This window comes from Choristoneura fumiferana, chromosome 20 (genome assembly GCF_025370935.1).
Source record: "Choristoneura fumiferana chromosome 20, NRCan_CFum_1, whole genome shotgun sequence".
Taxonomy (NCBI): domain Eukaryota; kingdom Metazoa; phylum Arthropoda; class Insecta; order Lepidoptera; family Tortricidae; genus Choristoneura; species Choristoneura fumiferana.
In genome coordinates this window covers 15,230,967-15,247,337 of record NC_133491.1, presented here as the reverse complement: position 1 = coordinate 15,247,337, position 16,371 = coordinate 15,230,967, and the positions used below count along the sequence as shown (strand labels likewise).

At 38.1% G+C, this 16,371-nt stretch overlaps 2 protein-coding genes across 2 annotated transcripts; one reads left to right on the top strand and one right to left on the bottom strand.

Annotated features, from left to right (window-relative positions):
* Positions 1–129: 129 nt before the first annotated feature.
* On the bottom strand, positions 130–2,154 carry LOC141439434 (gamma-taxilin-like). The gene is made up of 3 exons (XM_074103720.1): positions 1,966–2,154; positions 616–836; positions 130–277 (listed from the first exon to the last, which is right to left on the bottom strand). Exons 1-3 carry the CDS (start codon positions 2,032–2,034, stop codon positions 130–132), a joined length of 438 nt encoding a protein of 145 aa, XP_073959821.1. The 5' UTR covers positions 2,035–2,154.
* A 2,017-nt stretch (positions 2,155–4,171) lies between these two features.
* Positions 4,172–15,696, top strand: LOC141439053 (uncharacterized). The gene is made up of 3 exons (XM_074103179.1): positions 4,172–4,277; positions 13,982–14,163; positions 14,738–15,696. The coding sequence occupies exons 2-3, from the start codon at positions 14,007–14,009 to the stop codon at positions 14,950–14,952; spliced, it is 372 nt and encodes a 123-aa protein (XP_073959280.1). The 5' UTR covers positions 4,172–4,277; positions 13,982–14,006; the 3' UTR covers positions 14,953–15,696.
* The last annotated feature ends 675 nt before the right edge of the window (positions 15,697–16,371 follow it).

The following is a 16,371-nucleotide window of genomic DNA, read 5'->3' as shown; positions in this document are numbered from 1 at the left end:
ACACCTGTGTGTGAAGTTCCCAATCCGCAATCAACAGAGCAATCAGATCAGCCAACCTTTTTGACTAGATTTTGGAGATTTTTGTGGATTTTGAAACTATCTTTAGGTTGCCAGTCCCAATAATTGCAACTACATGTGCAAGATGATGAAACCAACCTTGATGGCCTTGTTCTGTTTCTGCAGCTCCCGGCAAAGGCTCTCGAGCTTGGACTTGACAAGGATGGTCTTGTTGAACTCATGTTGCAGTTGCTCTTTCTCTTTTAACAGGATCGCATACCTGAGGTCAATGAACACGGTATTACAAACAATGTAGCGACATTGTTAAAAAAATATATATAGTCAAAATTGGTGTAATGTAATTAATGCATGACCCCCAAGGAATTTTATAAAGAAATTTAATATTTATTAATATTTTTGTTTTACCATTTAGTCGGGTCCACACTGAGCAAGCATCTCAAGGCAAGATAAGGCATGACTTGGTACGACACAGGGTTCAAAATCACACCGCAATGGCTGCCACAAGAGGCCGCTCACACAACAGGGACACAGCAAACAAAACGCTTTGCCACTATTTTTTTTTTGGAATAGAAAAAGTTTTCTGGTCTGGAACCATACCTCTTATCAGATTGTTTGATATAAAACTGCAGTTTCTTGTTGTCATCCGCAGTCTGCACATACTTCTTGCAGACGAGGGACAGCTTCTCTTCAAGACTCGGCACCGAGTTCAGGGACTTCATGAACTGTTCTACATTCTTATCGTCCTTCTTCCCACGGTCTTCTTTCTTGGATTTCTTTGGAGGATCTTGAGGGGGTGGCGTTGCAGTTTTTTCCTGCAACTTTAAAAAAATAATTAAATATGTAAATCTTTTTATTCTACTAATATTATAAAAGCGAAAGTTTGTGAGTCTGTGTGTGCATGTGTGTTTGTTACATCTTCACATGAAAAGGTATAAATAGACAGACAGACACACTTAAGCTTTTATAATATTAGTAAGCAATAATAAGGATTGAACTCTAAATTTAACAGAAATATAATATAAGAATTGTACATGGCACCAATGGCTTTAACTTTCATTCCAAAAGGGTTTACAGTACTAAGTATATAGTTATACGAGATAAAATGCAAAGGATCGAATATATAATGATGACCAGATGGCTAAGTGGTTAGAGAACCTGACTACGAAGCTTGAGGTCCGGGGTTTGATCCACGTGTCGGGGCAGATATTTGTATGAAAAATATGAATGTTCGTTCTCGGGTCTTGGATGTTTAATATGTATTTAAGTATGTATTTATCTATATAAGTATGTTTATCCTTTGCCTAGTGTCCATAGTACAAGCTTTGCTTAGTTTTTGACTAGGTCAATTGGCGTCAATGCGTCCCATGATATTTATTTATTTAAAGTAATTAATATTAATTATACCCAGTGTAGTAACTGTTTTGCTATTCAGCCTTGGTTAAGGCATTGAAAATTATAATGATATTTTAAATTGGTATGGCATGGCAGTGTAGTTTAGTTGCTACTTTCAGCAGAGTAAATTCCAATAAGCAATAAAACTAATAAGGCTAATATTATCAGTTGAGATTATAATAATGAATTTATGGCGTCATGGCAACATTGACTGTTACACAATGGAGTTCAGGGCAACTTGGCATCGAGTTATCGTCAACCATAAAAGAAGAAAGCGCGGAACGTGCTTTAGAACAGAAATATCATAAACATTCCCTATCTGGCATCATGCCAAGTGAGTTTTAGGTTAACTGTTTTACCTGTTTTAAACCCAAAATCATGACTAAAGTTTAACCTACTACCGCTCAACTATATAAAGACACTTATTTTTACATAATTATTGCGTAGCACCTACGAATATACGACAAATTTTCAGCAAATTCACGAAACTAATTTACCGACATCCGATCGCATTCTATTTATAAATCAGACAAAAAATAAAAAGTCTCAACTTACTTCACCATTTTTCTCCGGTTTCACAATTTCAGTACTATCTTTTACTGTTTCTTCCACGGCTGCTTCCATATTTTAATTTTACAATTTATTTTGAATAATCTCGTACTCGCTAAACAACAATACGAAACGAACGAAATTGAACGAAATAAAAATGCTGAATACGTTTACTGTAGTAAAACTGTCATCGTATATTTTTTTAAATAAAAAGCCCTGTCGCAATACATATAAAGCAGATATTAAAATAAATTAGAAACGATTAAAAAGACTATAAGAAAGGATACTAGCATTACTATACTAGCTAGCTTCGGGCGCTGACACACGCTCTTATCTGTGGCACACTCGTGATACAGATACGATAAAAGACTGAAAAAAAACTACAAGCTAAGATTTATTCAAAGGATTTATTATTTGGTTCATTTTTACATATTTAATTTTTTTTTTTATGTTATTATGAAGCACCTTATACTTGCTAAATATCAGGCCAAAATAATAAAAACAATTTTGCGTAAATTTCCAGAGCGAACTAGATTTTGTCGGTTTTTGCTGCTGGGCTGCTATAATAAATAATTAATTGTCCTGTAGTAGAAAAATTTAAGCAAATGTTTCAAAGGAAATTTCAAATAAAAATACTAATCATTTATTATTATTATTATTAATTAAAGGTTGGCTGGAAGAGATCGCTCTTAAGCGATAAGGCCGCCTATTGTTTACCTTGTAATGTTCTTTCTGAGTACCTGTTTTCTGCATCCCTTACTATTTCTGATGCACAATAAAGGTCATTGTATTGTACACTAAAACTACATAAAATTTGTATTTTTATTACTTAAAATTATTATATGGAACGACTGTTACGTTCCAAATAACCATTATGCTACATTTACACCCTTGCCAAGCGTCTGCAAACTCCAAGCCTATACAAAAGCTTGAATGCCATTTGCACGCTTGCAATGCAAGCGCGTCAGTGTATTCCGGACAGGCAAGCATGGCAGACGTGGATCTCGATGTGTCTTCGGCTCTTGTGTTGAGCTTGACATATTTTTATTTAAAGAAAAAGGATAAAACTCCTTCGTTTGTCCAAGCAGTCATAATTGTCACAAAAAAAATATTTAATATTTACGTCCGTACGGCGTGATGTGAGCTCCTGTCCAACACGACACTAAACACGAGCCAACGTGTAATGCTCATTTACATCCTTTTCGAGGTTTGCCAAGCGTCTACAAACTCCACAAGCGCGTCAGTGTATTCCGGACAGGCAAGCGTGGCAGACGTGGATCTCGAAGTTGCTTCAGCTCAACAGAGCTGTACCGATTTTGATGAAACATGTCTAAGGACCATTACTAAAACCCTGATTTCAAATAAAAAAAACCGCATTCAAATCGGTCTACCCGCTTAAGACAGACACACCACACACAGACACACATGTATAGCGGTTAAACTTATAACATCACTCTTTTTGCGTCGGAGGTTAAAATAGGATGAAATTTCATCGTTAGTCCAAGCACTCATCATCATCTCAGCCGTAGGTCGTCCACTGTTTGACATAGGCCTCTCCCTCCCGGCCTGCATCCACCGTGAACCCACGGTTTTAACTAGGTCATCCCTCCATCTCGTTGATGGATGTCCTACGCTGCGCTTGCTGATCCGCGGTCTCCACTCGAGAACTTTTCGGCCCCAACGGCCATCTGTTCTCCGTGCTAATATGGCATGCCCATTGCTAGTTCAACGAGCTAATTCGCTTGGCTATGTCGGTGAACCTTCTTCTACTTATCTCCTCATTTCAGATTCCAAGCACTCATAATGGTCACTAAAATGTATTTAGTACGGCGTGAGCTCCTGAACGATACTAGACACGAACCAACGTGTAAACACATCGCAAGCACTTGCTGCATGTTCCTTGTGTTGAAAAACGGACACCGGCCCGGATCGGCGGCAAGTGCTGGCAAGCTCACGCAAGCCTATCCAAACGGGCCGTTTACACACTTGTGCTTGTGAGAGCTTGCCGAAGCTTGGCAAGAGTGTAAATGTAGCATTAGAATTAGGATTGAATTTGACGACAAAGCCTAAATGAAATTCGCCTGAGACGAGAGTAAGAGGGACGGCATGATAAGAACTTTGATTTTTGAATTTCGTTGTAGCAGGTAGCAGTGGACCCCCGCCTCGTTTTTAGCAAGTTTAACGTTTGCATTTCTAAAAAAATCGAAAATGAATGAATAGAAGTTTTTGTAATTTGTCACTTGCAACATTTCTTAAAACCGTTTATCTTTCTCTTTCCCACTCACGCATTCCATCAAAAAGAACGAAACCGGGTGGTGGTGAGTAATCTTATTCATTGATTTAAAATAATTATCAAAGCTTTTCCGCATTGTAATATAAGCGCAACTGTCGCGTTTCCGTTAAGTAAACGATATTTGTGCGTGTCGTTCTAGGTGAGTCGTTCAAAGTTGTTTTTTTTGTTTCCAAGCCAACTACAAAAAACGTTCGATATCAGTCCGTTATTTTTCAAGATTTCGTAAAGGTCAATGCGCTTTAGCGTTGTAGGTGGATGCTATTATTCTGTCCGGTATGGATATATGGGTTATTTGCTAAATATAATCCAGATAATATGTTTTTTTTTACTTTAAATGGTCGTCTGACACCTGAAAAGCATGGCGCGGTGGAACAAAGAAGTCACCGTTATGGGACCCGCTTGAACGGCCGTCTGTGATAGATTGATCTACAGTTATGTATCTAAAATTACATTATAATTGCCAACTTTCACCATTATACCTACTCATTTCTGGAACGTCGGCTACGTATCATGTCGTGACACGTAAAATTCGATAATGCTTAAAGTTTTCCGTACCTATTCGTATAAATGTTGAAGGTACTTTATTTACCATTTATTTTCTTTTACGATTTCTTTATTCACGTTTTTGTTTTAAAATTTGACCACATATTTTACGAATAACAAATTTTTATGCCCTACCTTACTACTATGACTATGTAGGTATGACACATAGTCACTACTTTGAAAAAAAAAATCCAATCAATATGTGACCCTTGAAAAAAATATTCACTAAGTCCACTCAGTAAAATCGATTTTGAGATACGAGCTTTTTTAATACTGATGATATGCTCATTCATAAATTTGTATATATTTTTTATATAATCTAAATATTTCTCAACTGGTTTATGCTAAATGTTTTGATACGCCGTTTCCCAAAGCATGCATTGAGCTGGTTGTTGATATTAAACATTCACAAGTTATCTGTTAATATGTGAGATATGAAAGATAACTGGCAACAATGAATGTATTGAAAACTGGTTAAAAGAAGGGATATGTTATCAGGACTAATACTAACTTGAAAACATTAATTTTCATGTCTTATCAACAGTTGGGTTCATAGGGTTTAACTTCCACTTTGATAACAGTTCTAATTTTTTAATTAATTTAATAGACAACTGTCCAGTGGACCCTTGTCATAGTAGCTGTTACCTACCATTTATTAATTCTAATGTTTTAATTATTGTTAAGTAGGACTCATTGATGAAAAAGAGTTGGTCACATTAATAACTCCAACCAAAAACCAATCTTAATTTGATTGCTTAATAGCGACATCTCTTGTCCGGGTGAGCAGTTAGTTCTGATGCGGTGCTGAAAGTTTCTCGATGAGGGCTAAAGCATAGATGTCGCTACTGTCGCTGCTGAAATGACTAAATAAGAAACAAACAAGCTGAGAAGGAATGTGGTGCATAGGAGAAATTTGTGTCTGTACTCCTGTCCAGTGGTGGTGTAGTGATATAGCACGCAGCACGGAATGCTGAGGACCTGGGTTCGATTCCCAGCGCTGCTCTCTTTCTGGTTTTTTTGTGCATTTATGTTTTAGTTTGTGTTTTCGATGTGGATTTTACAGGATGACCGTAAAAGTAACAAAATTTGGAGTTGAAATAAAAAATACAAAAAGACTCCCAAAGATCAATCTTATAATAATTTAGGCTTGATATCCCGAAACTCCTTATTTTATAATATTTCTCTTTTTTTGTTATAATAGGTATATTCTGGAGTCCGGTGTTTTTCCTGGCAAAGGCCTGTAGTGATTTCTCATTGATCTCTATCCTTTGCAACTCTACTCCAATTGCAACCTACTGTTAGTTTGAGTTGTATCTATTATATCTAGTATCCAACTAGGCAACAGATAAACATACTTAGATAAATAAGAAAGAAAGAAAATACATTTATTCACAACACAAGACAACAATATTATTAGGTACAAAAAAAAACAACACAAAGGTATGTGTCATTGCGGTTGTGAATCGGGCACTGGCTCAGCATAATGCTGAAGCGTTAAAAACACCCCAGCGCTGATTTTCAGCCAGCACCGTCTGCAACCCTTGGACTGTTATAAATAAATGTTTAAATACATTTTAAACATCCAAGACCCGAGAAGAAACATTAGTATTATTCATACAATTACCTGCCCCAGCCGGAAATCAAACCTGCAACCTCAAGCTTCGTAGTTGGTTATCTAACCACTTGGCCATTTGGTCGTCAACAAATGTCACAATAGTTATATGTAGTATATTTAAACTCAAACTCAAACTCACAACATTTATTGACAAGAAAAACACACCATATTGGTATTTATATACCATAGCAAGAAATTGAAAGCATAACTACACTGTTCCATGGCGTTGATTAAAGTTCATAAAATTGACTAGTGCATAGTTTGTGAACATGATAGCCAACATGTTGAATGCATAAATTAAATATTAATGCACAATGCACTGTTGTTTAGGGTTGGTTGGGTTTTACCCGGTTTTCCCTTTTTTAGTGTTACTTTTCCCCTTCTATTGACATTCAAGCACTAAGTCACTTTGTTTTCAATTATTTACGTCTGAAACAAAAACCAAATTCCTATTAGATTTACAAGTAAGGCCACTCAACTCCAATTAAAATTTACTATGTAATTAACTCTGCTTTATTTGTTTTATTTTCAATAAAACCGGCACAATTGTTTTTAAACAGTTTTAACTGTTTCCTTGTTTTCCCTTTCCTTGAGTGTAATAGAGCTATAACAATTCTTTTACGGTGATATACCTATATATCTTTGGTTGCCCTACGCAATTGACCGTCCATATTAGCACACAGATCGACCATTATTATTCCAATGTATTTCCTTTCGGTATGCATTACCTTGTGGTCTGACTAATGTGGACTGTTCGCATTCCAAGCCATAAATACGCTCTTTATGTACATATAATACCTACTGCTTAGTTATACTTCCCTGGTAGGTAGTACCTATTTGAAAATTATTATTGTAGGTATTACAGGGCTTATTACTGCAATGTTTTCCCGTCAGAATGCAGCACTAGCACAAACCGTACAGTTTTTTGAATGTCTTAAATGTCCTTCAAATATGGAAGTATATATGTGTGCTTGTTTTAAATGATCTAAGGTGCTTGTAAATCTTTCCCACTAATAAATAATGTTTGCAGGTGGTAGGAGCTTGTGCAAGGTCCGCCCGGATTGCTACCACCATCTTGCTCGCTAATCCTGCCGTGAAGCACTGTTGTGCTTCGGCGTGGAGAGTAAGACAGCCGGTGAAATTACTGGCACGTGAGGCATCCCATCTTAGGCCTCTAGGTTGGCAACGCGTCTGCAATACCCCTGGTGTTGCAGATGTTTATGGGCGGTGGTGATCTCTTACCATCAGGAGACCCATTTGCTCGTTTTCCATCCAGTCAAATAAAAAAAAAAAAAAAAATCTAACCAACTTAGAAAGAAAAATCCCCGACGTCATTTCATAGTTTAATACTTGATACATATCTCAAAAACAGCTGAACCGATTTTAATGAAGCATAGCTATCGCAACGCAAGGAAACTCGCGTTCACATAAAAAACACACTTTTGCAATGACCGCCGTAAATGTACTCGACGTAATTTTCTTAAATTCCAAATCCTATTTTGAGGATTTACCTGGTGAAATACCATATAAATGATAATGGTGATAGTAAAATAGGTAGTGACCTAATGACTCGAGCGAGAGAAGCGAATCTACGGTTAAAGGCTAGTAACATACATTACAAATATTCTTTATCGAGCACCACAAATCATAAACATAATAGGTAGTTGGCGTGTCATAGGTACATAACATAAATCACCAGACGGACTCCCCCGCCCTTTGCCCTACCCACCCTTAATGTGACGTAATTTAGGATTGATCCTTGTCGGCCATGTTTGGATAATTTCATACGAATAGCTCGAATGGTCATGCAACATTTCTCAAAATAGTCTTCTTCCGAAAAATGTCTCTTTTTTCTTAAAAACTAAGACGAGATCGACCTTTTCAAAATACTGTATTTGAAATGCCAAAAATGTACCTATTACTTAATGATGCAGCGCTTTGGGCTTATAACTTCTAAATTGCATTTGCATTTTACCTTTTTAACAATATTCCCACATCTCAAAACTTCTTGGTCTCAAAATACCTAAATTGCAGAATGCCGAATTTTGTTATCTTATAACACCGGAATCTTAATATGGATGAATTTCAAAATACCTTAGTCTCATAATACCTAAACTTCAAAATCACTTTCAGGGCAAAACAACGTATGCTTAAAACAACCAAAAGTTAAAATACCTAAATTTGTACGTTAATAATCAACATCAAATTTCTCGAACACCTCCCGTGAAAAAAAAAATAGGCATTTTGCCTTTTGGGTGTTTTCGGTTTGAGTTGTTTTAATATTTTGTCATTTCTGTCATTCGGTATTTGAATGAATTGTGCATTTCAATCTTTAGTTATTTAGAATGACATTTTAAGTCAGTCATAATGAATTTCGTTCATTTTAATATAAGAGACAATTTGACATTTTAGGTATTAGCCCATGGTAATTTAAAAATTAGGGGTATAGTGACTAAGGTATTGTGAGATTTAGTGGTTTTAAGCCCAAAGCGATGAAGCGGACCGCAGAATTCATTGTCAACAAAAAAAAATGTACAGTCACCAGCACCAATATCTGACACAACAAGCGTGCATAAATATCTGATACGACTCTATTTCTAGGGCCGGAAGGACGTGTCAGATATTTTTGCACGCTCCGCTGTGGCAGATATTAATGCTGGTGACTGTACTTACCTATATAATTTTTATGTCAGTCGAGCTACTCAACTCACAGAAGCTTGGTGGGCCGCAGGTTGATAGCTGCTTTAGAAACAACTTTATCAACTTATTAACTTAGTCCTTGTTATGGTTAAGATTTACTTATATTAAAAGTGTCTCCATTGTGGATAGATACTCCGCGATGGTTCGCTTCCGCTTGATCACAGCCTAGAAGGAATCCAATATAATTATTTACAAATCGTCACTCGTTCACGTAATTATAAACCTTATCATTGAGGCTAAATGTAAACTGATTATATTGTAGTTTTTCGTCATACATTTCAGTTAGTCACAGTCTAATGGGAAAAGTGACTGCTCGAATCAATGACTCAAATAGTTGTTTGATTGTGAAATTAGTGGGTACATTGCAAAGATTTAGTAGAATATTAGAATAAGATACTTATAAGTATTATTATGTTGATTATCAAAGATGAAATTCGTTACACAGATAGTTTGAGTTCCGGACATAGGCTAGTTTTTATCCCGGGAAATTGCAGTTCCCGCGTAATACCTACTGATAAACCAATTTAATTACTTTTTAAAAGCAAACAAACATCACATATAGTCGTAATTTGTATAAGATAAAATAAAACACAATTACGTCATTGCCGTTCACATAGTATAATCATTACCATTAATAAAAAAAACAAATGGTAATGATGACGATGGTTATGATAAACATGACTTCATATATTTTTGTTTACTGAATACTTTGCTTACTGCATACTAAGCTTATTGAGCACCGCCAGCCATTTTTTTGTATTGTTCAAATACACAAGCCTAAATAGTTAAAGTTGTTATTTGTATTTTCCTTGCATTTCTTTGTTGTTCCATGATGCAAAAATGTGATCAAAGCGTTCGCAAGAAAATATAAATCCAAAATTTCGCCCTTCGTTAGATATTTTTTTTATTTCACAGCAGAACGTACGATCGCTTATGTCCGATCACTGAACATTATGTCCGATTAATCGGTCATACCGGAAAAAAAACGACCTAATGGCCCGACTGATCGGACTACAAGGAAATGTAATCGTCCTGTAGTTCCACATCGGGCTATCGAGAACTTTCAAGTTCGATCAATCGAACCATCATTAAAAAAAAAATTCGTCGTCCGATCAATCGGACAAGCCGATCGGACCAAGTGACCTAAGGGCTATTACGAGTGCTACCTTCATTATAGATACAGAATGTTTTGCTTAACTATCGTTATTCTGATTTAAGAAATCTACTAATTAATAGACAAATTAGTATTGTATGATCATGACAATATTCTCTTTGTATTAGGATTTATCACAGCATGGTATAATATGTCTTTCACAAAATCGCATCGTTGATTTTCGCATTTTCAATCCAAACAATGCACCTCACCTACAATTATTGCAGGATAATGGTTTATTACTTCATGATAACAATTATTAAGATGATATGGAGCCAAATGAAAACATGTCCCATATTCGACATTCGCATACATTTCCCATTTTAGAAATGTTTCCATTAGGCTGGAACTTTAAGAGGCCATATCGTCAGTAGCTGTTTTTGTCAAAAGATTAGTTGGTCGCTTGATTTTCCCGCCAATATCCCGACTGGCTTCATTATTAGTCGGGTCCCCGTTGTGCATATTAAGCGTTTCTTAATGTCGCTCCGTAGTTAATTTGTTTCGGCCAATAGGTAGGTACGTCCACATACTGCAACGCACGAGCCTCCTCTTAGAATGGAATAGCTTGGCTACAGTTCCCACATGGACCCAGTGCGGATTGAGAACATCACGCTCACCATCTAAAATAATCTAAATATAATAATTAATCTAAATTAAGTAAAGTATTTTGTACCCGAATCCCGGTCGCCACGTGACAGCAGGGCTACTACGAAACTCGAAGTTCGTATCGTACGTCCCTCTCGCTCTCGTATTAAATATTATAAGTGTCAGAGGGACCGCACGACACGAACTTCTAGTTTCGTAGTAGCCCTGCTGGCTTTGCATAGTGTGGGACCAACGGCAAGCAGTTTGTAAAGCGGTACTTTAATAATAAACTTTTTTTTCTTGAGAGTTGAGAGGCTGTAGCTGCATTTCCACCAGAGATATGCGAGGATGTGTTTTTCATGAACCAATAGAAAACTTCATTTTCCTAGCCTCGCTCCGCTGAGAGGGTGTTTCCCTTCAGTGCTGTGCTGTGAGAATATAGGTTACTGAAGAGTTTCTATTGGTTGGAAAACATATTCCTCGCACGCAACACATCCTCTCACATCTCTAGTGGAAACGCTGCCTATAGGTCAAACCCCTAGGCTTTTTTCTCGCTCAGTGCCGCTGTCATAATTTGCAGCTATCTGAACTCTTTATCATTATTTGTTTACCAGGAATACCTACGTCTCGAAGCATTTTGTTTACCTATGTAATTAGATGGCACCATTCCAAGAGTGCCACCGACCCTCTTGTGAAACTAGGTAGGTATGGCGTCGATGAACACCGTCGTAAAAATCGTATGTCTAGGTGGTCTAGATCGAGTTAATATCTAACACTAACAAGGTTGTTAAGTAAAGGGCAACACACAGAAAGCGTGCGCGGGTCGCCCTTAACTCATTTCGCCGAAAAACTTTTTTTACAAATGGTTCGTTTCGCAAATGTTTCATTTGGCCAAATAGATTTTTATTCTGAAACTGAAGTATTCAAGATATATTTCAAGACCATTGTGTAGATAGAACAGAACCCCTTTGGTTAGGTTAGGGTAGTTTTATAAAAATTCTAAAACATTCACAATTTCAGAATAAAATAAAATGCATTTGGCCCAATTAAAAATTAATTTTGTGAAACGAGTCATTTGTAAAAAAATGTTTTGGTTCGTTGAACAGTGAAACGATGTCCACTGCTAAATATAGGATTGTTCTTCGCGTGCCATTTTAACCCGGCCATTTACAGTTGACCGTCTTTGACTTATCTCCTTGATTCTAAAACCTTCACACCCTATAGATCACGGGAGAATAGCTGGTTATCCAAATGGATTCATAATTTCCATGCCATCATCATCATCTTTAGTAGAATTTCGATGACTCTTGCCTATCTTTTGTGCCCTTTATGGGCCTGTTTCACCACTCCCTGATAAGGTTCTGTATCTAAGATACTCTGTCTCTGATTCTGATTAATCAAGTGACGTGAACCAAGAAACTTATTTCATAGATTTATAAATCTGTCACATAGATAACAGGAACTTAACAGCGAGTTTACACAGGGTAAATCTTGTAAACGTTGAGCCTTTTGTGTCGATGTCGTTCACTAATCTCACGTAAAAGCACGAGCAGACGGAACAGTTGGATTACAAGATTAGACATTTTAATGGCTTCGCCCTATTGTCGTAAAACATCTCTACCGTAACGCTCTGTCGTCAAACCAAACCTTGCGTTGTATTCAAGTAAAAGCTTACTCCGTTATAAGTTAAAATGAATACACTATTTTGGGTGAGATTATGCGTTTATGTGGAAATTATCACTTAACATTTTATCATTTGTCAGAAAATGTTTGAAGCAAATGACTTATTTTTCAGGGTAAGAGTAAGATTTTAATATGCAAACTTAATTCCAATTCGTTTGCTATGGATGACTTTGGGGAAACAGTAACATAAGGATGATAATGACATTCTTGGTCTTGTTTACATCATGCATTCTGTTATTTTAACACTAATTGTAGCGCCACGATTTGTCTGGAGTCCTTGCGAATTACTAATTTTACAAAGTTCTGTATTCGTTCAGCAATATGGTATCCTTATCTTGATGAAAATATACCATCAAAAGCTGCAAGTACACTTTCCAATTTATTACCTTGAGCGTGGGAGGTTGCCAAAGCAGGAAAGTGGCCAAGTCCGATGAGTTTGGAGTTAATGGAGCTTGGTAGACAGTGAAATATTAGTTGTCAACAGCTTAATTATTGCCTATGGTGCTATGGTATGGACAAATTGTATGTAGGATTAAAAAAACTATGCTTTATAAGCATAGATCTGAATTTAGCATAATTCAGCTAAAATGATGATTTTCGGTCGTTTCGAGTCGATTCCCACTGTAACCAAAGCCCTATAGTAACCGGTTTTGATAAAAGGTGTCAAGTTTGCACCAGGGACGACTTGTGGGCACTACTAATGACGTCATGCCATTTCGGATCCAATATGGCAGTAAGTTCATCTCGTGTAGCGCTAGACGGCACAATATTAATAACCGACCTAATAGGAGACTGATTCACAACCGAAGTGTTCCATAGCCTGTACACTTCCCACAGCTGGGCAGAGGCTCAGGGCCGTCTTTTACCTATGACCATAATAAATGAAAGAAAGAAAGAAAATACATTTATTCGGAACAGTGACAGAATAATTACATAAAAGAAAGAGAAAAAAAAACAGTGTTACTGTTCACGAAACGGACCCACCTCAGCATAATGCCGGCTCAAGAGCTGGCGCTGGTCTTCCGGTGGGACCGTGAGGCCGTCATTGCACGCTGCACGTGCGACCGGACCGTGCCTAATTGTGAACGCGACTGTCTATGGTCAGGTCATGTAAATAAGCCCCTATACCAGGCGGGGGCGGGGGAGCACTTTCACCCTTATGCAGTTAGTGTTCTATTGATCCGCACCAAGCGGTTTTTTTCATCTTTCATAATGCGAACTGCTAAGGAATGGAATTCGCTCCCGTCGTCTGTATTTCCGGATAAATACAATCTATTCATAGGGCTCTTCAAGGCTAGAGTGAATAGGCTGTTACTGAACCATTGAGATACACCTTTGGCCTCATCTGCACTTAACATCAGGTGAGATAGGGGTCAATCACGGTCAGTTTTATGTAAAAAAAATATATACCTACTTGACTTTTACTTAATATTTTGTAATATCTTTTCAGAAATTAAAACAAAGTAAGATTCAACATGACTTCTACAAAGTTCAACGTTGGTCTGGGCGATGACGCGAGGAGCTCCAGCAGGGTGCTGCGCCCCCCTGGCGGCGGGCACACTGACATCTTCGGGGGAGACCCGGAGCCACCGCGCGGCCGCCGCCTCAACCCTGCTGCTGCTTCCGCTACTTGTAAGTAGCCCGGTTTCCTGTCGTCTCTCATCAGCCTTCCGAGCATCGCGGTGAAGCGACTCCTAGCGCTATCTAGTGAGCAAATATAGAAACTAGACATCCTTCATCATGCTATCGAAGTTTCTCAACTCGGACGCATACGAGTATATACAACTTCTGACGCTCTTTCTTCGGACTTGGTCCCCGGACATAACACGTGCCTGGAGAAGTGGAGAGAAATCTCTATTGTAGCCTCTACTTGTTTTATGTTTTGGCTCAAGTTCCCACTAACTCAGCCAATGAATAGCTGGGAGGTTCTGTGTTTTTAAGTGTTGTTTCGTCATTATCTTCTGCTAACTAGTATTGTTGGTTATACGTGCGAGATGATGCTCTTAACATTTTTTTAAAACTGAAAACAGTATCAATGCTGACTGGTTTGTGCAATGTTGTCGCGATATACCCCTCTCACGGTTATTTACTACCATACCATAACGTAGTTAATAGTTTTAATACCCGTGGGAGCATGTTTTAACCGAGCGATCGATCATATCTACTGTCATTAGAGCAGCACTAATTTATCCTCTAATTATTTCAGCTCTGGGGGAATACAACAGGCAACCGGCTAACGGCACAACTCCGAGCCAGAACGGTGGACAAGAGACGCCCGCCTCGACGCCGGAGGCCGCTCCGGAGGCCACGATCGAAGCACCGGCTCCCGAGCCAGCCAAGGCCGAGCCCGCCAAAGCCGCCCCAGAGGCCCCGAAGCGCGTACGTGTCCCTCCAGGAGGCTTCTCCTCGGGACTCTGGTAAAACTGCACTACTCAAGCTTGGTTTCGTGGCGTTAATTTCTTCTCGCTGGGACCATATTTAGGCTTATTAATTTTGAACGTGCCTTTGCGAAGTGAATTTTCGGTTTAGTTTTGGCCCAGGTATTGAACGGTGGTCCCGTGCTAGATTTTTTAGCGTTTCCGCTTCAGCCAAAACAATTGGCCTTGTATAATCCTCGCAGAATGCAATTCTAATACTGAACAATTAACATTCGGTACTAGTATTATTTAGGAGATTACTTCATATTTAACCCTCGCGATGTCTAGCTTGCGTCGGAGCATTTCGCTAGCCAACTCTCTATTAGAATTATTTCTATCGTCACAAAAATTTTAGCAACTCTTAAGCATTTTGGCCAAAAACGTATTTATAAATGTTTACATTTGGGTTCCGTGCCTCACAAAACTTCAAGTTTTAAGCTCGCAGAGCGAACATTCCCGAATTTCTAGCTGAGATGACAAGTCTGATAGTTTACAAAATACTTGGTATGGAGCCCTTAGTTATCGTTTCTATATTTAGTGTTTTATGGAATCTTTAAAGTTTTGAGCTTTGAGTTCAGCTCAGACTGACTTGTGCCTCCACGTTGACGTTAATGTACTTAAACTTTAAAGGTTAGGCTCGGTTTGCAGTTAGTTTTTATTATAATTGATGGCCTACGGCAAGGAATGCGATTATGTATATTGATAATTATAATTGTATTTTTATATGAATTAAAACGACGTAAAACAAGGTTTGTCTTTTATTTTATTGTGTAAGGCGAAGGCTAGACGTGCAATATAAGTACTGCGATCCATCAATATGATCCATATAAATGGTTTTCAGTCTTACGTAATATCTTGCTTTGTAAATATCCTACTTATTATAAACGTGCTCGGTGGAGCGAAGATCTTCGCAGGGCGGCTGGCAAGAGCTGGATGAGAGTGGCCGAAGATCGTGCTCAGTGGCGTGCCATGGGAGAGACCTATGCCCAGCAGTGAACGAACAGAGGCTGATGATGATGATGATGATTATAAATGTGAAAGTTTGTGAGTTAGTATGTTTGTTACTTCTTCACGCTGAAACGGCTGGACGGATTTGGATGAAATTTGACAAAAAGTTAGTTTATAACCTGGATTAAAACAGGATACTTTTTATCCCGATATTCCCACGGGATAGGGATAAAATTCTAAATAACAACCGCTGGGCTTAGACATGAAATTTGGTATGTAGGTGTGTCCGAAGGCAAAAAATGTAATTAAGTGGAAGCTTGCCACTAGTACACATATTTGCTGCTTGTACAGTCAGCAGCAAAAGTAGACTTTGTTTATATGTAGATCATTTTGAGCACCAGAACTGCTCATCCACTTCTGCTGCTCACTGAACAGCCTAAGTGGACATTGTCTCTGGACATGAGGCATTACCATG

Bases quoted from the DNA above. Each gene is read 5' to 3' on its own strand.
- LOC141439053 (XM_074103179.1), top strand. From the start codon at position 14,007: ATGACTTCTACAAAGTTCAACGTTGGTCTGGGCGATGACGCGAGGAGC. The intron at 14,164-14,737 runs GTAAGTAGCCCG...TAATTATTTCAG, and splicing joins TGCTGCTGCTTCCGCTACTT to CTCTGGGGGAATACAACAGG.
- LOC141439434 (XM_074103720.1), bottom strand. From the start codon at position 2,034: ATGGAAGCAGCCGTGGAAGAAACAGTAAAAGATAGTACTGAAATTGTG. The intron at 837-1,965 runs GTAAGTTGAGAC...ATTTTTTTAAAG, and splicing joins AACCGGAGAAAAATGGTGAA to TTGCAGGAAAAAACTGCAAC. The intron at 278-615 runs GTATGGTTCCAG...CATTGACCTCAG, and splicing joins ATCAAACAATCTGATAAGAG to GTATGCGATCCTGTTAAAAG.